We start from the raw sequence: 23,295 nt of genomic DNA, 5'->3' as shown, positions 1-23,295 counted from the left end.
TTCGCAGATCATGAAAATATTGTTCACGCTTTGTGATTAAATGCACTTGTTGTACATACATGTACAGTATGTGTGCATGTATTATAACTCTGCATCCATGGTACTAATTATCAGGACATACATACTGTATACATGTAGCCCATTTGATTGATTTGGTTCTAGAACAAAATGTAATGTTCCCATGACTACATGTACGTGTACGTGTACACAATGTACATTTGTAAGTACATGTACATGTAGGCTGCACATGAAGGCCTAACGATGAGTACATAAAAGTCATTGGTGCTTATATCTGTACTGTACATTATTAGGGGCAAGGGATTGTACTCTGTAGCCTACTAAACTATTTTCTCTATCACAGTGATATTTTAGCCCTTTATAAAGTATTCATTGTAATGGTGGGTCCTAGCCAGATGTGTGGCGTGGGTGTCTGGGTGAGACTTCACACATTGTGTATGCCAGACGAACAATTGGCATGACCCTGAGGTACGCTATCTCTCCAAAAATGGTACATATCTGACACAGGTTGCACAAACATTTATTATCACCTAGGGCAGTACAAGAATTCAAGCTCTTTTAATCAAAATATTTTTGTTCTATTCTGGCTTTGTCAGTGTGGAGTTTAGATTGTCTGACCTCTTTTGCAGACATGATTATAGAGATACACTGTAGGATACAGTTGCAAGAAATTATTTATTTTCAGTTTGGTTTTGATACAGACTACAGTCATGACATACATGCACACACATACACACACATACCGTAAATGTACTGTACAGTATTATTATGAATGTTTACTTCAATAGAACTTGGTCAGATCAGACACACTCAATTCATGTATACTGTAGGTTTTATGCTAAAAAAAAACAATGAAAGAGGAGCAATACTACATGTATGGGCCTTTTATGAATGAAAGGACCCACAAATATTGTATTCTTGTTCATTTACATTTTATAATGATCATGATCAAGTCAACCCATGCAAATTCAAAAAATGATTGGACAAACAGCTACATACAAAGTGCAATGTAAGAAAAATACAAATGTATTAGACATTGAAAATGAAATAACCTTTAAATTCTTTATAATCATAGCTACATGAACATGAATCTAAAGTAGTCTCTATTTACACTCTCTCCCACACAAAGTTGAAGCAGTCTTTCCTCATTCAAAACATTTCAAAAATGACATTGACCTGTAGTCCCACACCATTCATTTCTGAGGAAGTGTCGATTAGAGATTAGACTTTCCCGAAGGATATGTAAGGACCTTACACAATTTACACCACTACTCTCGACCATTTCCCTTCTGATTACATTAATCATAACGCCAATCAGGGATTTCCTACAGTACACATTAGGATTACAAGATTATGTGTTGATTCTGAGTTTACAATTTGTTTCTACTTTTACATGTGTGTATGATTGTGCTTTATTGCTTTCTTCAGTGTGCTGATTGACAATTATGTTGCTACATGTAGTACATTTTATTGATTGCATTATACATGCTTTTAATGTGATGGTAAAGTACATCATATTTACGTCAACTTACATGTATGTTTCATTGGAATCATTTGGAGAGAACAATGGTATGAGTCACATCTTATTTGTGTCTTGGTTGAACATGACATTGAACATGACATTATTTTAGGAGCCCTAAATGTTCATGCATCTTCGGAGACATGTCATTCAGACATGTATGTTGGGAAAGAGTCCCATTTGCCAACATGTACATTGTTAAATCATGGACCTACTACTGTATGTACACAAAACATTTCAAATTGCAAGACAAATTGCTTATCATGGTCTAAGAATGTGCAGTGCAAATAAAAGCTGGTATTTACCGGTAACCACATTTTTACGAGGTGTGGAAACTGTGGATGATTTATTAACTGTTAGAAGTTATTGCTTCCTGGAGCTCTGTACGTTTGTGTACAAAACAAAAACAGATAATGCCACAGAGTAGAAACCAACGGATGTGGGTATACATTGTACCCCTGCAATGTACATGTAAACTACATACATGTAGACCCTTAGGCATACACATGTTTACAGTACATGAAAGCATTTCCTTTTTCCATCTCTTTATTATGGACAGATATATGATAAATTAATTAAATCATAAATGACCCAAAGTATATATTGCTCCATACTACATGTAATTGGAATTTCAAAATGATGCTAAAATGGGAACATGGCCATAAATGCCATTTTCTAGACACACTGTACTTGTAGGGTTGAATTCTGTTATTCATGAACACACTTTAAAGTACCATATCATGCATGGTCAGTCATTTGTGATGTTTATCCTATTTGGAACTCAGAGCCACAATGCTGATATCTTGGGCAATGGCTAACATAATAGGATCACTGAATTGTTGATAAGTCACTTCCAGCTCTATTAAAATGTACTAAAATTTTGTTTGAATAGGGATTTAGGTGTTTGGATTCATGATTAGTGCAGTACATTATGTCCACCATCAATGTTACTTTAGGACACATTTGAGTTTTGTACATACAGTGTATGTGAATATTTGTGAACCTACCCTGTACACTGTAATGTACATGTTGGACGGGAATGATGCATGTAACCTACATGTACATGTACTCCATGTATGTTGACAACAATGTACAGGTGTTTGTGTAATTATTTACATGTAGGATCTACAGTACATGCTTGGGAACTGTTTAGGCCTGTCCTCATCAGCTCGAGATTGCCAAATATCCCGCTATTTGAACTATCCCGATCACAAATTATCCAGTTAATTTGTGTCTTCATCAGCCCGAAGTTGCAATTAGCGGGATATTTGGTTGAGATAATCATCCCAGGATATCTTGGGCTAGTTTGCAAAATATCCTGCTATTTGGCAAAATATCCCACTATTTGTCCGGTGCATCCTCACCAGCTCGAAGACTCACACTATACGCGAACGCTCAGCAAAATATCTCGAGCTAATTTCTTGATCTAGAGTTTCAAGTTTCAAGGTCAAATCTCGAGCTGATGAGGACGCGATTTGTAACTTCGGGATTATATCCCAAATCAGAAATAGCGGGCTATTTGTCGATCTCGAGATGATGAAAACAGGCCTTTTGTGAAGTGCTCTGAACGTTTGTTTGCTCAGAGCCCAAATCAGTTGAGCTAATAAAATTTCCTTGTTTGCTTCTATATTATTAGAGATAATAATATGAACCAGTGACACACTAGCCTCACACCATACATCTCCTCACGCTATTATCCACTGACTCCAGTGTTCTCTGCTCATGTTCATAAACCCTTATTTAATAAGCCTAGTTGTCAACTAACATACTATTGTCTATGTAATTAGTTGACAAATAGCTTACATGTTTGTAAGGTTTTATGAATATGAGCCCTGGTGTATATTTACATGTATATTCTTGCATTCCTACATTAAATGTAAATTTCCATTTTCTCTTTCTCTCTACAGTGTGTATCTATCCCTCGGACATTTAACATATTGGTTGGTACTTTTTATTTAGTTGATAAAAGCAAACAATTCTAACAGCTTAAAAGAGCTTTGCGACATAAAGTGAACTAACTTACATTTTTAATTCATGGCCTAAATAATACATACCAGTATCCAAAGATTTCATTGAACACAACACATTGAAACAATATTTCATTTTTCCAAGAAGCCCGAGAGTATTCCTAACATGTAGTAACACGTGAATGCTCTTGTACATGTACACATACATTGTAGACCTAAATTTCCATTAAACTGCCTGTCACATTTACTAATTGGAGCCTTGGCCTTGAACTACAATGTTGCACAAATCTCCTGACTTTTAGTTCTGTAGAAATGTATCTATGGGGAAAAAATATATTGCAGGCTTTTCATGCCTTTGTACTCCGCTTGATGCTTTGTCTGGTTTAAGCTCAAAGGTACATACAAGCCATATTTGCAGACATTTGTTTACAAATGTATGTGGCTTCCGGTTTGCCAGTCTACATTGTGATGACATACAATGTACATATTTGTATAGCTGTTCATGAAGGCCTTTATCGCTATTCATTGGATTTTTATACCTTACATTAATAGAGTTCCTGCATGTTCTGTATCTACATGCGTATTATTACTTTATTATGGGCCCTTCTTGAAAGTACTATATATGTTACCGTACATATTTGTATGTGTTTATAACCAGGAAAATTGTATTTTTGATCAATCTAACACTACAGCCACAGGAGGTATTAAATCTATCAGTCTCATTTTCATCTTTGTTAACCTTGTTTATTTGCAGTCTCCATTTGACACTAAATGAATACAATAAAATGAATAGCATAGTTTGGCTAGCAGTCCTTGCAAATGCAAGAAGGTGATTTTTTTCCATACACAGTCCAGTTTAGACTTTAGAAAAAGTGTAGACAACTGCTGCGATGGAATGTGACTTTTTGTTGTCATGTTTGAGAAATCTTGCAAATGTTTACAGTTATGGGACACACAATGCATAATTGTGTGAATGGATCATGGATGATTGGATATTCAAGGATATTGGAAGAAGATATCTTCTTCAAATATTTGGTTGCAAAGTTTGATACTTATTTAGTGTTTGCCCTCCATATTTATTTTCTTCTTTGATACACTGTTTATACTTTTGAAATACAGTTGAGAATTGCATTGTTCAAACACATTTGATCTACTATGAATCAAATGATTTTTTTTGGATGGGGGGGGGGGGGGGGGTGTTTGTTAAAAATTTGACTTCTTGTAGCAGAGAGCATTAAAGAAGTTGTTTGTAAAAAGGAATGTGGACAATAATACTTCTCAATTCAGGCTATTTCTGTGTTCTCTTTTCTCATCTCCCTGTACAATGACATTTGCAGTGTGGTATTTTTTTAAAATACACCCTGGTAACATGAAGAATATATGAGAATTCATAGAATTAGAAGAAGAAAAAAAATGATTTAACATTTGATTACTTCTTTAGGGAATACATTATTCCACTTTTCCTGCATTACTGGTATGATTTAGTTGTAACTATAGTCCAGAGCATATGTCAAGTAGATTAGAACTGTAGGTACATCATGTGTAGCAGTTGCCTTGCATTTAATCAATGTGTATAATGGCATTAGATCAGTCTTATTTCATAGTGTTATTATTTCATATTTCATGATCAATAACTACATGTACATATGATTGATTAATCAGCCCTTTAGCATGTCTTAATTGTGTACAGTATGAACACATTTAGTATTTATGATAATCTATCCAACTGATTTAATTCATTCAATGATCATCATTAACCCAAAACTTATTACTGTAAATGCCTATACTGTACATGTGCATCTTCAATGAAGATTCTTCATCTTCATTATGTTTAAAACAACAGTTGCAAATATACACGCTGTTCATTTTGTGGTACATGTATTTGTGTGGAATACGGTAAGCATTTACAAGGTCAATTATCATTTCAAAGAATTATGCTATTGGCAACATGTTGTCCTTACCCAAGCAAATGACAAGCTACATCTAGAACACAGGAACATTGAAAACTGGGTGTGTTAAAGCAAGTTTTGAGTGGGAGTAATATCATTTGCGACAGATGTGCGCGATATTTCTCACGTTTAACTACACATCTGTGTGTCCACTAATATGATGAAGCATCGTTCATCAAGGATAGTAATTAGAATTTACTTGATATTATTGAAGCATGATTAATCAAATGATTAAGTATTAAAATTCACACCAATGTATGTAAGCAAATATGCATTTAGAAACATATAAATGGCCTAGTACCGTTGATATCCAGTCACTTTGATAAAATATTTCTTGTAGGACTCTATTCATTATTAATACTGCTTTTCAGTTCTGAAATAATTTATTTTGAATTGTGAATTTGCATCTGAAGATGAGCCTGGACACTCTACAACAAGCAATTGTAAGTCTGACTTTTGGGGTTTAATTTTGCACTGTCACGGAAGAGTTTTGAGTGCTTCTCATTTTATCTACACCATGTAGGTACTTTTGTCACTTTGATTTTGCAGGATCTTTTCCAGTTTGATGTACACACTGTAGATGAGTGTTAGAGCTTAACTTTATATAGGCATACACGTACATGTGAGGTCTTCTTACATGTAGTTCTTAATACAAATGGTCACACTCAATAAAAGTAGCTTTAATTACGAGTGAAATACTTCTCCAGCTGAAAGAGTCTGTAGAGAAAGTGTACTGTAGCGTTAGAATGAATTCAGTTTTAATACCAGGTACAGTTGTACATCTACATGTAGGAGTAAGGTGAAAATATAAACTTCCATTGTGTTACTTGGTCTTATCATCTTGCTCCAGCTGGTAGTGGATATCTATCAATATTTCATTCTATTGTTGTTTATTAAGGCTCTTCCATTTACATTTTTAACAAATTCATTTGCTCACAGGAAAACAAGGAGAAGATTTTACTTGTGCACTTTAGAAGGCAATCTTCTTGTTTTGAAAACCCACCTTGATGTGGAATGTGGAGATTGATATTGACAATTTGTAGGTTTATACCAAACCCAAATATTTTCAAAGTTGTGTGTTTGTTCTTCTTTTCCTCCTTTTCTTCCCACACCTTAACTTTTGAGCTCGACAATTGTACAAGTTTGTGTACATGTGACATTAGCTGTAGGGTCTTTACTATTCAATGGAAACTTAAGAGCTTTTGTGTGGATGGTTGGAGGTGTGTCTGAAATGATCACAAAGCATGACCCAAATCTTGTTAGTTTTGTGGACAAGACCATTTCAAGTTTGCAAATTTTTTCCTTCATTCCTCTCAAGTGTGTTTTCCCTTTTTCAAGTGTGTTCTCACTGAATCCAGTTCGGGAAGAAAATCAGCTTCAGCACGATAATCATGCACGTGTAGCCTAGCTGCACTAGTGCACAGCAAAGAGTGGTTGTGAAATGCAAAGTAGTCTATAAGTAATGAGGTGTTAGTTGTAATACCACCAGATTTTGCCTTCGGGAAATTATTCCAAGTTATATTTTCTTATTAAAGCATGACATACAGGAGCCAAGTACATATCCCCCCCCCCCAAGTTTTATTCCTGGAACCCAGAAATTTCATAAAAGCAAAACTTTCAAAAATCTCAACCAGGATCCATAAAAAGAAACAAGCTTTGAGCCCTGTATTGCACAAGCAAGGCAATGGTTTGTGTTTTATGACGAACACTCCCATAATTACTGCTATTTCTTGTGATGATGTAAACACCCCTTTTGGTCAAGACTGAGAACAAAATGTGTGTTTCTGTGAGCCGTGCTGTGGGCCGTGCAATTACACTTTGATTTTATTTACACAGTACTCAGTTTGTTTAGGGGATCTATACAGTCTATTCTGGGTGCTAGATGTGACACCTTTGTTGTCTTTTTGTACTGACTTTAAATTTCAAAGCAAATTTATCAAAGAGTGGTTTTATAAGTGGAGTGTCAGAGTCTCTCAAATATACACATGTCGTGTCAATGATGTGAAGTGGAGAAATCAATTGAAGGAATAGTATGCTTCATTTGCTGAGGATCATGAATGTTTTTTCTGATGAGATCAGTCACCCTCTTAGATGTTATGTTTTTCTTCTTCTATTTTTAAAGGTTATGAATATGGTTTATGTGTGATGTGTTGCCAGATTGCTTCAGGGGCCTTTCTGCAATTCCCCCAAGCAATCCATGGCAGAGTGTTGATTTTAATCATCACCTCAAAGACTGCATCCAGCAGGAACACATAGTTTAGGCCTCAAGTACTTAAAATCAGGAACTTCGGTTTGCATGAAACTTACACAATATTTTGTTACTGGTCCAGATGTGTGAAAGATTCATGCTGTTATATACGATTTTATGACATCGGTAAAAAAAAAAAAATTGCAATTTAATAGTAAAAGTTACCAGCCACAATAATGGCCCCCATGAATATTTTACAAAAGTTTTGGTTTGATAGTACAATGTGTTCATTTACGAGCTAGCAGTTCCAAATTCCATTTTTAATCTCCTCATTATGAAATGGCTACTACATGTATATGAAATCCTGCAAAGTCCTGCACAGAACATACTTATATGAAAATCAATTCCTTACAATATGTATGAAAGGAGTTAGTTCAGACTTGCTTATTCTGTCTATTCATAGATTTATGTGCATGTGGGTGCGGATTGTAGAAGCACCATGCTCCTAACAATCACTTTAACCCCATACACCCACCTATCCTACGGCACACCCACCAGCCCTATGGCACACCTTCAGAAAAACCCAATTAAGAAAACTAAGCTTCAAGTTATCCAAATATACAAGTGTATGTTCTTTATGCAGTGCGGTGGCTGTAACCTTTAGGGGATACAAGTGACTGCACTGAAGAAATGTCAATAGAATATTCATGTATGACAGTTATGCCTCGTCCATAATAACCCGTTATTCATATTCTATTTGCTTATCCTGTCAACCTGATGAGACTCCGTAGAGACAAAGGAACCATCTTATTTATTTGCCATTCATAGAAGTTATGATTTCCATGGTACATCAGTTGTGAACTAATCTGTGTCTATAGTGAAACAGGAAAATAAATAGACTGCTATGCAATCAATTAAATCTATGGTCACACTGTGCAGCTTTTGGAAACTATCTTTCTGCTTTGTGCCCTTGAGTTGATTTGAACCTGTTTTCTCTGGTACTGCAAGTGTTGACAACTTGCGCTTTTGTTTTGTAAATGACAAAGAATTGAGTTGGGGAATTGCAATGTACAGGTACATTGTACAACTGTATGTACATGTCTGTACTGCTACATGTAATTTTATTCATGGACACTCACTGAGTCTTGCTGTCTATAAATGATCTGCATCACTTATACTCATAGCTGATCTTAGAGAGTGTCAAATGTAGACTGGAAAATACCCCTCTCACGTGGTGCCACACCCTTTCTTCCATCTCCAGATGATGCAGTATTCAGCAATAAATAGAGAAAATAGATGGGCTGTCCTGGGGCATCATTAATGATCAATCCTACTCCCTGTTATATCCCTCACATCAATACATTCATGGAGCTGAGTGGGATGATTTTATGTGCCCGGTGTCTGCTCAGTGTCTGCGCGAATGACTCAGACCGTTGTCTAAATTAGATGTCTGGCGAGAGATGCGATTTATGAGGTTTTGATGGATGCATGCCTTGATTACCAGGATCTTGTACATTTCAGTTTAAAGATACATACCTTTAGTATACTTTAAAGAAAGGAAGTGTCCAATGTAATTAATGGCATGGTTATTAAAAGACAGAAAGATATCCCTTTACTTTATGACATTAATTTTAGTTAGTATTTTTAATAGAGATCTTGAAATTAACATTTAAGATGAACGAGATAAGGAGAGTCCTAAGAGTAATAATATTATTGATTGACCATTTGTTTACATTAGAAACTTTTGTTTAATGCATATGAATTTAGCGTGTCAAATGATAATGAAGAACTTGGTGGAGAAAAAATATTATTGTCTGGAAAACCCCAGTAGAAACATTGTCTCCTAGTACAGGGTAGTTCAAACACAATCGTGGTAGGTCCATGGTTTAACTAGTATCTCTACATCTGTATACAGTACGTGTTGTCTTAACTCTCAGCGGAGAAATGTAAACTCCATGAGGAGGAGCAAAGCAGTGACGTGATGAATTACAATATGTCTGCTTGAGGTAGATCATGACTGAATTATGCACGTAAGAGACCTACACACATTGACTAATGCGTGACCTGGAAGCAATTGACTCAAAGGGAAATCAAGAAGATTTGTGTTTTCCTATGCACGTCTCCCTCCGTTTATTTGTGATTGGATGTGTAGGCCTATACGGTGGTATGATTAAATGCTGGGGTATAGTTCATTGTTACAAGTGCAGTTCATATCATTGAATACATTATCTAAAGAACTGTAAAAGAATTTTATTGTTCACATACACTGTAGATTCAAAGTTTAATGGACACATACATATATATTCAGCAAGCTGCATTTTATAAAGGACTTTGTGTGTAAATGTACATGTAAAAGTGATTGAGAAGTAACTCATTCTCACATGTTTGTAGAATAAAGTTTGCAACGTAATCCTCAATTCCATTGGTAATGTAAGTACAAAATGTATGTTCCTTCAAATTAAGATGAAAGATATGCTGCATACTCTGTTCTCTTTGACCTACGATTTTCCTTACAAATGTGTAGTCCACAATGCCAGAAATAAATGTACTACCGTAAAATATTGATACATGAGCCTGGTTTTATAAACATGTACCAAAAGAAAATGGGTTTGTATTTGATGAATGATGATGTATTCAAGCTGTCATAAATCATACAAATGTATGTACAAATCTGATTAGTAAGAAACCACAAAAATGGAGTGGTTTAAACCACCATTATTTCATAAACTCTGTAAGGTTAATGTCATACATTTGCCTCGATCCTTGATACTTTAATGTATGTAGATCTGCAGTTAGACATTCAAGTCTGCAATTGCTTTTGTTGTGCGGGAACACTTATTGCTAACTGAATCCATTAGAGTTTGAAGGACTCTTAACTAATATTGATCCATTTTTCTCAGTCTCATTAGACCATGACATTTAATCTGACATAATGTACCGGTGGTATTTGTGTTATAATCACATGTATTTTCCTCTGTCAGAATGAATGTCTCCTTCATACATTATGTGTATTTTTTTTTTTAATGGCATACCAAGAGTAAATCAAAGTCTGTATGTAAACACAGAGCAATAAAATATACTAGTAATCCTGAATTTCCTTGAAGACTAGAATTCATCAGACTTTGTGATACTTTGCAAATGTCATATTGACGTAATTCTTTGTATAGCCAATGATTGTTTCTTGATCATGTTATTTTATCACCGCAATTCATCATTCATCCAATTCTTCCAGACACATTGATTATGGTCATAAAATACTTTGTATTTAACTGCTCTTTTCTTTTTTTCCTTCTTTTTTTTCCCTTCTCCAATGTAGAATGCCCATGTAGGAATGATGGATGCAATCATGAAGGCTTATGTCAATGAGACGATCTCCATTGAAAGCGTCGTACAGGCTGTCAGGTAATTTTGATTTATACGTGGTGCGAGGGCACTGCATGATTGTCTTCTTTCACCAAATAAATTTATCATTTATAAAAACTCAAAACTTGCAATAATATACCAAAAGTCAGTGGTCAATCACATTTACCTCTAAGTCTCTCCCATCCTGCCAACTGCCTCATAATCAAAATAAACATGCCTGTTCCTTTTGATAGCTACTTTTAGTTTCATTTCAGTTTCCATACAGAGAAAAAAAATAGAGCTTTTATGAGCAGTTATCAACAGTACACTGTGATTAGGGATTATCTGGTATGGAGGAGATGGCTATTACATGAAGGCCAGTTCTGAAAGAATTCAAAACACATGTATTTTTTCCTTCTGTGGCAGGTTCTGGCTAGTTGAATTGCCATTCTAAAGTCAAATCAAACAATTGCATATTATTTCACCTAGAGAGAGAGAGAGAGGGGGAGGGGGTGAGAGAAACCCTGCTTGTAGGCACAGGCAGGCAGGCTTGTTTAACCCTTCAGGTCCAGAAAAAAATTAAAGTGATCATGATCAACAACGACAACAAAATAAAAAAAACATGGTCAACTCAAAGTTCAAGTTATAGGAATCACAGACTGACATGTCAAACTAACCGTAATTAACGGTGTATTAAGCGCATCTTTTTGCCGCCAAAAAAACTTCAAAGTCGGGGGTGCGGTTTTTACACGGTACACCGCAATATCTCCCAGCTCAGTAATCGGTGTGTTGACTCACCACTCGGAAACTAGAACAACACTAAAATTTGTCTGTCATCTTGGTTTGAAAGTAATCTTTCTGATAGATTTCAATATGTAGTTGATACAAATAATTCCTCCAATTTTTCTTCTATTACAAGGCGTACCACAAGGTTCTATCCTAGGCCCTCTACTGTTTTTTAAGTCTGCAAAAAAAAGTCGGCTAAAAAAAAACAAACCTTAATTACGGTAGTGAAGCAATTAGTTTTTAGAACCACTCATATAAAAGTCTAGCATATATTTTGGATGTTGCATTGTAGTACAATATTTGTGAGCTTTATTCAAATGTTCATGTATTTGTGGTTAATGGTTATACATGTGATAAGCATTATGCTTTGATACGTTTATCTATTAATGTGTCTGAACATTGCACACAGGAAATTTACCACATTCAATGCGTCGAGTGACCTGCCCTTTGACCTGGAGGATGCACTTCACTTCTGGATCACCAAGGTGTGTTTAGCTGTGGAACACCAGGTGGATAGAGATAGAAAGGCACACCAGGCTAACATCATGCAGTCAGCAGCACCCGCTGTAAGTCCCACTCATTACTATTCATTTTGAACATTTTGCTAAAGGGGAAGACCAACCTGATTTCAATAAAAGCAGGTAAAATGAAAGAAAATGAGTCTTTGTAATGTTGGTTCTGATGGGGCAGTTAAAGATGTAATGCCCCTTAATTTCAATAAAAGATGAAAATTTAAAGATGAAAATAGTTCAGTGAAGTTTGAGAGGTAGTTAAGAATTTTGAAAATGTTTTGCGAATAAACTACTGTAAATGCTGTTATTTTTGCGTGATTAATTTTTATGCTGAGCGATCCCAAAGCATATTCGCTGGTTCTTAAATTCGCGTTGGACGTAATTCAGCCTGTTCAAAACATGCATAAGAAGTCATGCATATTATATAAAATATGTTCATTTGATTTGTTCAAAAGATTTCATTGTTTTTTTTAATCAAAGCTGTGCCTAAAATGTGGAAATTTTAAAAAGTATTTTGATAGGTTTTACCGTATATAGTTATACACCTTAGTCAGAACTCTAAAATAGATAGTAGCTCATGAATGCTATTAAAGAGTTTTCAATTCATTTCATGCAGGGGTCTTTAAAATTTAAAAGCCTTATGTATTGTAGTATGTATCAGTTCAATTGGGTGGGATTTACCTTTAACATAGGTCTACCCTAAAAGGAAATGTGGTGAACAGAGTGATGAGGGACTTTACTCTCATGTTGTTATCATAACCTTTTGGAACAATAAGTAACGTAAATTGCACAATCAGTATTTCATGTAGGTGTCTATACAAATGCCATTTCACTAGTTCCCCTTACTCCAAATGCATTCTTTGAATTGAGCATATTTTCTTGTTCTTAATGAATTCTGCTTCCCTTTTGAAATGTCAAAGTTGTTATATACATGTTTGTGTATTTCTTGCTCTCCATCCTCTTCCTCATTGCTTTGTTGTTGTTGTTGCTTGTCGTTTTGTTCATGCCCTCTAATCTTTTACCTGTGTTCTTCCACCTCTCTCTGTCTCTCTGTATATCTCCCCCCCCCCCCCCCCCCCCCCCGTCTCTCTCCCTCTCTCTCTCTCTCTCTCACTCTCTCTCTCTCTCTCTTTCTCTTTCTCTTTCTATTTCTCTTTCTCTTACTCTTTCTCTTTCTCTTTCTCTCTCTCTCTCTTTCTATTTCCCTCTCTCTCTCTCTTTCTATTTCCCTCTCTCTTTCTCTCTCTTTCTATTTCCCTCTCTCTTTCTATTTCCCTCTCTGCACTTTTGTATTACCTTGTCTTCTCTCTTTCTACATCACATGTCTTCATTTTTTTAATTGTGTTAATCAGATCCGGGTGAAGAGGGACCAGGTGCAGCCAAAGGAGATGCTACACTTCCCCAAGATGAACGACATGATGAAGGATCTATCAGATGGATGTTGCCTAGCAACCATTATCCATCACTACTATCCTCACCTTCTCTCATTAGAAGGTAAGAGTTTGTATGAGATGATATTGTCCTCCTGACATTTGTGACTGGTGGCATTTTGTTAATTGGATCAGTATGCCCCCGCTTCCAAAGATAACAAGATAATAGAGAGTCATATTTGAATGGTGTGCCGCAAGGCTGTCATCTGTATGAGAATGAAAAATGTTTGCATATATTCTCCCCTCCCCTGATAATGTGTTATCAATATACCCTTAGATTATCTGTGAGTCTAATTCTTGATGTATTATGAAAGAGTTTCATTAGGATGGATGTAATAGTGATTTTAAAGTTTGTGTATCACATCCAAAAGGACAATTTTACTTGTAACATTTTCAATGCCTAGAGTTCAGACATCTTCCTCACACATGAAGTTTCAGTCTGCCAATTCACGTTTGAGGAAGAAGTCTGAACTCTAGACATTGAAACTGTTACAGGTTTAAACAAATGTGGATATGATAGAAGAACTTTCAAATCATAATTCTTTGCAATGCTGAAGGCCCTGGCTTTGTTTTTTAACCTCTATTTCAGTTCAAGACCTCTCAATTATCACTTGACTTTTTTCAGAGTTTTTTTTAATTTAAAAAAAAATATATATTCTCTCTTATAATGTGTACTGATTTACCTTTATTAAGGATTTCCTTTATCTCTTATATCTCTCTTAATTTGACATAGATGTGACTCTGCATGAGTCGATGTCCCTTGCCGACTCACTGCACAATCTTCAGGTGGTAACGTCATTTTTCCAGCGTAATCTACCGCACCTCCTTCACTTCACGTTAGAAGATCTACTCTACTGCCACGACTCCATGAAATCCAACATCCTGGCGTTGGTTGCAGAGATGTTCTGGTGCTTCGAGGTGGAGAAACCAAGCCATCTAGAAGCTAATCAAGGTAAACACCCGACACTGAATGTGGTTTGCTGCCCTGAGTGTAGTTTATAGTTCAGTGTTCAGTGTTAGCCATCTAGAAGCTAATGTAGGTAAACACCCGACACTGAATGTAGTATATAGCTCAGTGTTCAGTGTTAGTGCTGATGTGAAATTTATGTTGAATAATAGCTAAGGTAATGCAAAACACATTAGCACTTTCATAATGAGGAAGCATATTATTTGTTGCAGAGTGTGGTGTTAGTGTACAGTGTTATTTGTTTCTTTTTTAAGGAGCCAATGAAATGAACAAAACAGGCTCTTAATCAAACATATCTCAGAGAGCAGAATTGTTTGTTGTTTCAGTGTTAAATGTAAATTCGAAGTATAGACACCTACTTAAATGTACTTTTTATGGGTTCAATATTAGTTTAGAAATGTATGTGATTTTTTGTTAATTTGAGTTCAAATAATGTCTTGACATATTACATAATGTAGAAAGCAAGTGTTTAACAAGTAGCATGTCTTCATTAATAATTGTTGTGATTGTTTCCACTGTTCTGTTCAAGTGTAAAATTGTTCTTCAATTATTTCTGTGACCAATATATTTTTTTAATCAGGTAAAGGCTTTTATCATCAGCTCAGTTCGTAATTACAGATTGTTTATATCCATTATAAACTTGTTAAAAACTCATGAAATACTTATGAAATACCCTCCAAATGATCTACCTTTCAAAGTTGCCCAGACTTTTTGGTGTTTCCAAGCCCAACCAGCTGGCCTTGCTGGTTTAGGTAAGAATTAACATGAAATCATGATATTTAAATAACAAATAGCTTGCAAATGCATGCTTCATTAGACGGCCACACAAGAAAAGCAGGCAAGTGGAATATCCCTTCGCAGGATTATCTACTGATATCTTCACAGTAAATAGTTAATTCATTAGCTGTTAAAATGACAGTAGACAGTCTTCTATTTGTATATCTCCAATTTCCTCCATCAATGTTTTTGCCCTTGAATGGATTATGTCGCATGAAAAGTCACATATTTGGATGGACAGTCAATAGGAAAGTGTTGGATAATACATAGGGGTTACTGCATGCACATGTATTGAATATCTGGTTTAAAGAGATTTTAAGTAAACACTTTGTTGTTAAAATCAACCTCATAGTAAGGAATTTTTTGTCTCTGCCTTGTGCTGAAGAATGCTAGGTTAATTGTATGTTCCTTCAAACTTTTTGCATGGAATGTATCTTGTTTGCATGTTTCTTCTATTTTGCAGTATAGAATAGTGTAGTTGCATGTGAAAAAGTATGAAATCAAGAAATATACCTTGAAATATGTCAGAATTTTTTTACTTACAAGCTCATCTGCAACCTTACCACATGAGAATATCATAAATGATTGCTATAAATTTTTCACACTTTTCAGCATGTACAGTTCTCCACTGCCATGTTAGTACTGAAGTAATTAATGGATAATCAATTCACACAAGCATTTTCTTTATGAAGAAGATAATGTTCTCATATTTTAGACTAGAAAGAGTCTATAGACTCAATTACAATTAATTGCAATTTTTATCAAATTTTTGACTAAAAATTAATAATAATATTCCGCTTTTATATAGCGCTTAATACATCTAGCTGTCTCTAAGTGCTTTACAGATATACTATTACCCAGTTCATTGGATTCAATACTTCCCCGCACATATTGTAGCATTTCAAAATTTATTTCTCACACTGACAACATGTTAGCACACATTTTTTATATATTTTTCCTGAACTCCTACCATTTTCTTTAACATCAATTTCCCCAGACTTTATTTCTTCAAAGATTTAGGGTTTGCTTGTAATTTGGTTTTAGGTTAGTTTTAGGGTTAGATATATATACTGTTCGATTCACCGTTGACAATGGGAATTTGGTCAGTGTAGGTTAGTGACCACAGACCAATCACCACTGGGGCATGTATCCTACAACCAGTTTTCTGTCAAAAAGTCATATTTCTCCCATCCATAGGGGCCAACCATTCCTATTTTGGAGGGAGCATTCCCATTTTTCAGCCTTCAAACTAATGTTTTAAACCTTAGGTTCTTTTGTTGTTCTTTAAACATATGTGTCAAAGACATACAAAATATACTAATTTTACCCTGAGAAAAACCCTAATTTTAGCTTTAGAAGATTTAGCTTTGGAATGATGGAAGGTATGTACACCTGGGCCCCCGTCTTACCAAGAGTTGATATCAATTGCAACTATGTACATAAGAGGTAGGAAACTGCAAACTTGCGATTGATTAGAGGACTTGCGATTGATTTGGATCAATCGTAAGTCTTTTTAAGACGGGGGCCCTGATCATTCATCCTTGTGTTTACACCATTCATTGCAGGAGGGATTCAGTCATCTGCATTCACACAGATGAACTCTCCGATGAGCATGGCAGCAAGGCCCCCTCTTCCTATCAGTGATGCAACCAAGAGAAGCTTTCATGCACAGTCACCCAAGACAGATATGCAGAGTGTGGATCTCACCAAAGTACCATCAAGTCCAAAGTAAGTTTTTTGTTTAGGCAAAAGAAGTTCTAGTTTGGTCCCAAAAGAATGGTTTTACCCATTATTACTACATTATTGAGGCAATTACTTACTGATGTTGTTATATTGGAGCACACCATGCCAGCACACATCCTAGGTACACCATATAAGCCTAGAATCTTCCATTGGTCTCGTGTCTGATGTGCATGTAGCAGCAAATTTAATATATTGTCCAGAAAACTGTCATTGGTTGGGGATTTGGGATAGTTATGAAATGGTTTGAGCTTGTACCTGCTAAATCTTAAGGCTGGTGAAACCTTGAAATACACCATCTCTTCAGAGTCAGAGGACATAAACTCTGTGGTAAAATGTAGGAGTTAACGCCTTCCTGGTTTTGAACAGACAAAATGTTACCAGTAATTAGAATATGGGATCTTCACTTCCAAACCAACTCGGCACCTACTCCAAACTGACCGATTCTTGGCCTTTCAGGGTAATATAATTTTTATTAGGACGGTCGTCAGTCTGAAGTCACGAGTCTCATTGGAGTGACTGAGGTATTAAAATTCTTCCTCAATGGACTTCGATTTGTCTGCAAGGTTAATGGCAAGGCATTAATCTTCATTTGCCACACTCGACCCAGGTGAGGTAAATGGGAACCTGGCAGGAATTCCTTGAAATGCTGGAGCGCTGTTAAAGCAGCTAGGCTAAAGCCGGGTTAATAATAAGTGCACCTCGGAATAGAATTTCTAGATAGACGGCGCTATATGTCTATTACTATTATTATTATAATGTATTAGCTTGTTAACCATTTGTTTGTTTGTTTACTAATAGCAGTCAGAGGAGGCTGTTGAACCGCCAGCAACAGGAGAGAAGTTCCATCTTTGGCGAGAGCCCAGGAGACGAGAACGCTTCACCCAGCGAGTTCCCGACCAGATCCCTGCAGCGCTCCACGTCAAGGGAGAAGCAACACCCCGGATCACAATCCATCCTGGCCTGGGAGGAGAAAGAACAGCAGGAGAACAGGTGAATTTTCTTTCTGTGATAATGGAGTACCTGGGACCCGTTTCACAAAGCCTTTTTTCAATGACAAATGACAGAAATCAGTGACAAATCTGCTGATAACCAATCAGAAGCAAGGATTTCAGTAGCTTATAACAAAGACTGTCATTTGTCACGAATGACAAGTTTTGAGAAATGGGTCCCTGAATATTTTACATTTGTGCTGTATGAATTCCATTGAATTGTGCATATATTTAAGGCAGATTTGAATGTTTTATGTCAAAATATGAATGTTTAGTATGAAAAGGAATTAAATCTCTTTGATTCTCAACATCTGATGTGAGGTAGAACAGACATGAGTAAGATTTGAAGCTTGCAGTGTAAAATGTTGGTGGGCATGTACTGAAACCATAAAGAAGTGAATAATTTCTCATAAATTGGTAATCTGTGCATGGTATCCTTACATACTACGATATGTTTACTCCATAGTACAGTTAAACCTGTCTTAGCGACCACCTGTCCATAACGACCAAATAAAACGATACCACTCTGTTGTATTTTTAGACGCCGAAAAAGAAACTAGCTTTGTTAGATTTATCGATCGGCTTAAAATGGCCAGCAACGCCAACCTGTCCACGACGACTGCTTTTAGTGTTTTCCTTGGGCGATGGCTATAGACAGGTTTGACTTTACTATGTTTTTCATATGAGAAATTGCACCAATGCATTTGATTTACTTTAATTTTGCCTTGTTTATCTTTCACCTTAGGACTCCTCAAAACACTGCAACCTTTACCAGACCAAGAAGATTACAAGAATCTCCAACAACAGTGAACATGATGTCTAGCCGAGCAGGCAGTCTCCTTGCTAATGTGAGCATCGATAGTGACATGAATGAGAGCCAAGACTTCTCAGGTCTAGACATTGAGATCAATCCCCTCCCAGAGAGAATGGGTTCTCCAAACTCACAGGGAAGTTATCAATCAGGACAGCAGCAGGGTCAGGACAGGTTAATGACCTTGACCCAGCAACGACCTGTGACCTCGGAGGGTCAGGTCGAGAGTGAGGACTTGGAAGTCGAGAGTTTGACATCGTCAAGGATGTCGCAGCAACAGGGAGGGTTTGGTGATCCCAAGGTTTCGTACAACCCCATGCTCACCCACAGAACTGATCCTGTTATGAATGGTGTCAACGGAAGTCAGGGAGCAGTGTCTAGTCCTGGGACCTTCAGAGGTAGTCAGAGAGAACATTTAGATAGTGCTATGAGCCCAGCGTCGGAAAATGGCGGTATGGATTCTACAATGTCTAGGAAGAATCTGAAGCTGGATGTCCATCCTGTTGATATTCTAGGCTCTCCTCGGGGTCCGACCAATGAGTTTATGCCTGCGATGGTACGACCATTGAAAGAGAAATCGCATCAGATTAGGAAGACGGATGAAAGGGGAGATCATATGAGGCATCGCAACAAGCACAGGTCAGGTGATCCTAGAATGAATGCTGCTTCTCAACAGTATCATGACCAAGGAAGTGATTCATCGGAGAGTGTGGATGCAACGACACCCCTGAGTGGAGAGAGCATTGCTGATTCCTTGGCAGGGGATCTTGCTCTGCAAAGGGCTCGCATTGCTAGAGGAGCCGGGGCTGGTGGCTTCATGTTGGCTCCTGCTGCTCAGAGTAACCAGCCTCAAGTAGCAAAAGGTAAACATGGTGAAGCATTCTTTATAAGTGGGAGCGAACAACTACTTCAAGATGATGATCACCACAGCTGTAGTGCTCCCTCAGGAAACAGGAGCTTCACTATAGCAGAAGGAGCCATGACAGTTGATGATGCGAAGGAGGCTGGAATTCCAGTGGTATCGGCATCCAGGTCTATGCAAGGTTTGAGTGAGCATGGTTTCCGCATGAGACCAGATGGAATGACGAGCAGTCAGTCTGACCAAGAGATCTACCAGCCGCACCCTCAACATTCCCACTCCTTCCAGAACCCAGTCTCTTCAGCCGCTGCACCTTCATCCTTGCCATATTCCATGCATGACTCTTATTCCAACCCTCATAATCCTCACCAGTATCAACCTAATCCACAGTTCAATCCCCAATCCTCTAACCCCCAGCATGCTAATCCTCACCATGGTAATCCTCATTCCAACCCCCATGGTAATCCTCACCATGACTTTCGCACCCACTCCCCGCACCATCACGTTTCTCAGCCTAACCCATACGGCCAGCAAGTCGACCCAGAGGCCTATGATCAACGTGGTGTCTCTACTTGGGGACACCATCAGCAGCAGCAACAGCAACAGTTTCATCCTCACAACACTAATCCAGGTATGTCACAATCCTTTACTAATCATTCTAACACTCCTACTAATCCAGACGTAGAGTCCCCCAAGCTGACGGCAGAGGCAGTCCAGTCTGAACATCAAGATAAGAGACCTGTTGCTATGGATTTCTTCCATGATCTTAGTCCTGTCCAGAAAGAAAATGGATATAGTCCTAGGGTGGAGAGAGATACGCCTGTCAATTTGTCACATACCGGTGCCATACTAACACAAGATCATGTTAACCATCCCAGTCCTGTTCAGTCACAACCGGTTGTAGATCAAAGGTCTGGTTCAGTTAGACCTCCAGTTCATGATATTCCCAATATCGAACCTCGTAATTCAATTGCACAGAACAGAAGTAGTTATACTAACCCACACACATTTGCAACAGATGTAGCAAATTTCCAATCTAACCAGTCTGCTTTCAGGGAACCTCCTAACCATTCTCTGACCACATGGTCTGCTAAACCTAAACATTCACCTAACACTGAATTTCCAACCACTCCCACTTCTTCTGTAACACCGATTAACACAGGTGCAGCAGGCAATGGATATCATATCAGTTCTGGAGACACGGCAAAGCCTAGAGATGGAAGTGTATCTTCATCGGAGTTGACACATGTACGACTCCGGCTAGAAGAGAAAAGAAGATTGATGGATTATGAGAGGCACAAGCTTGAGCGCACATGGAATAAGCAGAGGCAACGAGTTGGGAAGGCTGCTTTCCTGCAAGTGTTGGCCAACAAAAAACAGGAGAAAGAAGCCAACGGTGAAGGTCACTTAAGATCAGAACATCAAAGGAATATAGACAATGCTCACCGACCACAAGGGTTGACAACGTTTGCAGCCCTCAGTGCCAATCGTGAGAAGCCAACTCTGCAAGAACTTCCCATATCGGAACAAGAACAACACCAGCACACCATCCAGGAAAAACAATTGACACAGGCATACTTCCTGGCACAGCAGAACCAAATGTCCCAACAGCAAGGTCAGAGAACTCCTCTTAACCAACCTCCGCCACAGGCAGAACATCGCGCTCAGCAGCCCAGCCCGAGCCACATTGACCAGGTACAGATGGCTGAAGGTGGACGAAGGTCCAATGAGAGTCCAAGATCTGGCAGGGATTCTGATAGTCCACGTATGAGATCGGAATCACCAGGTCCCAGGAGAACTGAGAGTCCAGGAGGATCCAGTTCGGGGTCTCACTCACCGCACCTTACCCAGGAAGAGTATAACACTTCTCTGGAGAAGCTTAATGCTAATCTATCCCAGCTCCAGAACCAGATTATGAGGTTATCCTTACAGCAAGATGAAATCAAGAAAGGCATGCATGAATCTCCTAGACAGGTTCAAGATTCACCAAGACAGGTTCAAGATTCACCGAGACAGGTTCAGGAATCACCGAGACAAATGGGACAAGAAGAACATGGTGATTATCGAGATAGCCCAGAGCACAGAGATGTTCTAAGAGCTCCATCACAACCTCAACAGGACACTGCTGGTCAAATGACAGGGTTCTACATTGATAGTGGGGAGCAAAGGCCTTCAGAACAAGATCCCTATGTCCTGGAGGAAAATCCTGCATTCAATATACCACAGGGACAACAAAGAATTAGTCCCCAAGAAATGCAGCATATGCAACAGTCACCCCAAGGATTCTCCTTATCACAGCATAACCAACCAACAGACAATTTTAATGAAAAGCAAACGGCCAATGCTCAAAGATTATCAGACGTCACGTATGTAAAGTCAGAGATGAACGATAACAAGTATATTATTCCAGACCATCTTGAACAGGATGATGTTGTTGCGAATGTACACATGGAAAGAACATACAGTGGTCATAATCTGAATTTAGAAAATGAGAATCAGTCACAACTCAAGCACATGTCAGCTGAAGAAGAAGTTCATTCACCTCCAGCGAATCAGAAGAAAGGTCAGCCTATCATGGCCTTTGACATTGATTTTGGATCTCCTAAGCAACCTCGAGCTCCTCCAGCTAACCAGAGAAAGAAGGAAGCACCACCAAAGAAAGTTCAGGAGAAGAAAACGTCGCCTCCGAGGACTCCTGTCAAGAAGCAGGCTCCTCCATCTGTTTATGAAATCGTAGGTGAAGGGGAAGAAGACGTTCTTGTTCAAAGTGACATGGTAGTGCGCCCTCTAGAGCCTTTGAATATGAGCAAGGATGATGATGCCGCTGATACTAGTGGGATGGCTGCAGGGTTTATCATCGGAGAGGATGACAAGGTCAGTCAAATTCTTAATGGTTATACCGTTTTATGTAAATATGACTTCACATTACACAAAGCTGTCCATTGTTTCGGGTAACAAGATGATGAAAAAGCATTTTCCTTGTTCAAAATAGTTGGAAACAGGGCATGCAAATCCTCTCTTAAAATGAAAACGATAGCCATTTCCGTCAGAGTTTTGTACACTTTTTTTTCTGACACTTGTCACTGGTCAGGGCCTGGGGCACTGATAAGTAGAACGTCAAAATATGTAAAGTAATCTCTTTAATCTCTCTTGTCGTTGAGTTCATGATGTTTCTGTAACCAAGTGAACTCATCTTTCCAGTTTTGTTTTAAAAATTAGCTAACTTAAAGGGATTGGGTATCTTTGCCTCAGATTCTGAACAAAATCCTGGATTTGGCTCTTGCTGCAATCATATTTATAAACCTTTAGGTCAGTCAGGAATCCCATGACTTTTACAAGCCGATTGCCTGTCTGATTATCAAGATATTTACGATTGAAATTTCAAAAATCCGTTTTCCCAATGGTTTAACACTACCGTCTATTGGGGGAAAGGAGTAT

At 37.8% G+C, this 23,295-nt stretch overlaps 1 protein-coding gene across 8 annotated transcripts in view; it reads left to right on the top strand.

The window, feature by feature from the left end:
* LOC754420 (calmodulin-regulated spectrin-associated protein 2) overlaps nucleotides 1-23,295 on the top strand; it is a 43,730-nt gene that overhangs the window by 8,822 nt on the left and 11,613 nt on the right. For 5 of the 8 annotated variants that reach the window (XM_030974377.1, XM_030974375.1, XM_030974376.1 and 2 more), the window contains exons 5-13: nucleotides 3,445-3,477; nucleotides 10,958-11,043; nucleotides 12,179-12,335; nucleotides 13,634-13,775; nucleotides 14,445-14,663; nucleotides 15,377-15,430; nucleotides 17,021-17,183; nucleotides 17,997-18,188; nucleotides 18,933-22,731. In XM_030974377.1, coding sequence (XP_030830237.1) covers nucleotides 3,445-3,477; nucleotides 10,958-11,043; nucleotides 12,179-12,335; nucleotides 13,634-13,775; nucleotides 14,445-14,663; nucleotides 15,377-15,430; nucleotides 17,021-17,183; nucleotides 17,997-18,188; nucleotides 18,933-22,731 — 4,845 coding nt within the window. The remainder of the gene's footprint in view (nucleotides 1-3,444; nucleotides 3,478-10,957; nucleotides 11,044-12,178; nucleotides 12,336-13,633; nucleotides 13,776-14,444; nucleotides 14,664-15,376; nucleotides 15,431-17,020; nucleotides 17,184-17,996; nucleotides 18,189-18,932; nucleotides 22,732-23,295) is intronic. The other 3 variants (XM_030974378.1, XM_030974373.1, XM_030974374.1) reach the window with 3 other exon arrangements.

Source organism: Strongylocentrotus purpuratus, unplaced genomic scaffold (assembly GCF_000002235.5).
Source record: "Strongylocentrotus purpuratus isolate Spur 01 unplaced genomic scaffold, Spur_5.0 spur5_scaffold_7, whole genome shotgun sequence".
Lineage (NCBI taxonomy): Eukaryota > Metazoa > Echinodermata > Echinoidea > Camarodonta > Strongylocentrotidae > Strongylocentrotus > Strongylocentrotus purpuratus.
This window is presented reverse-complemented; position numbering and strand designations above follow the sequence as displayed.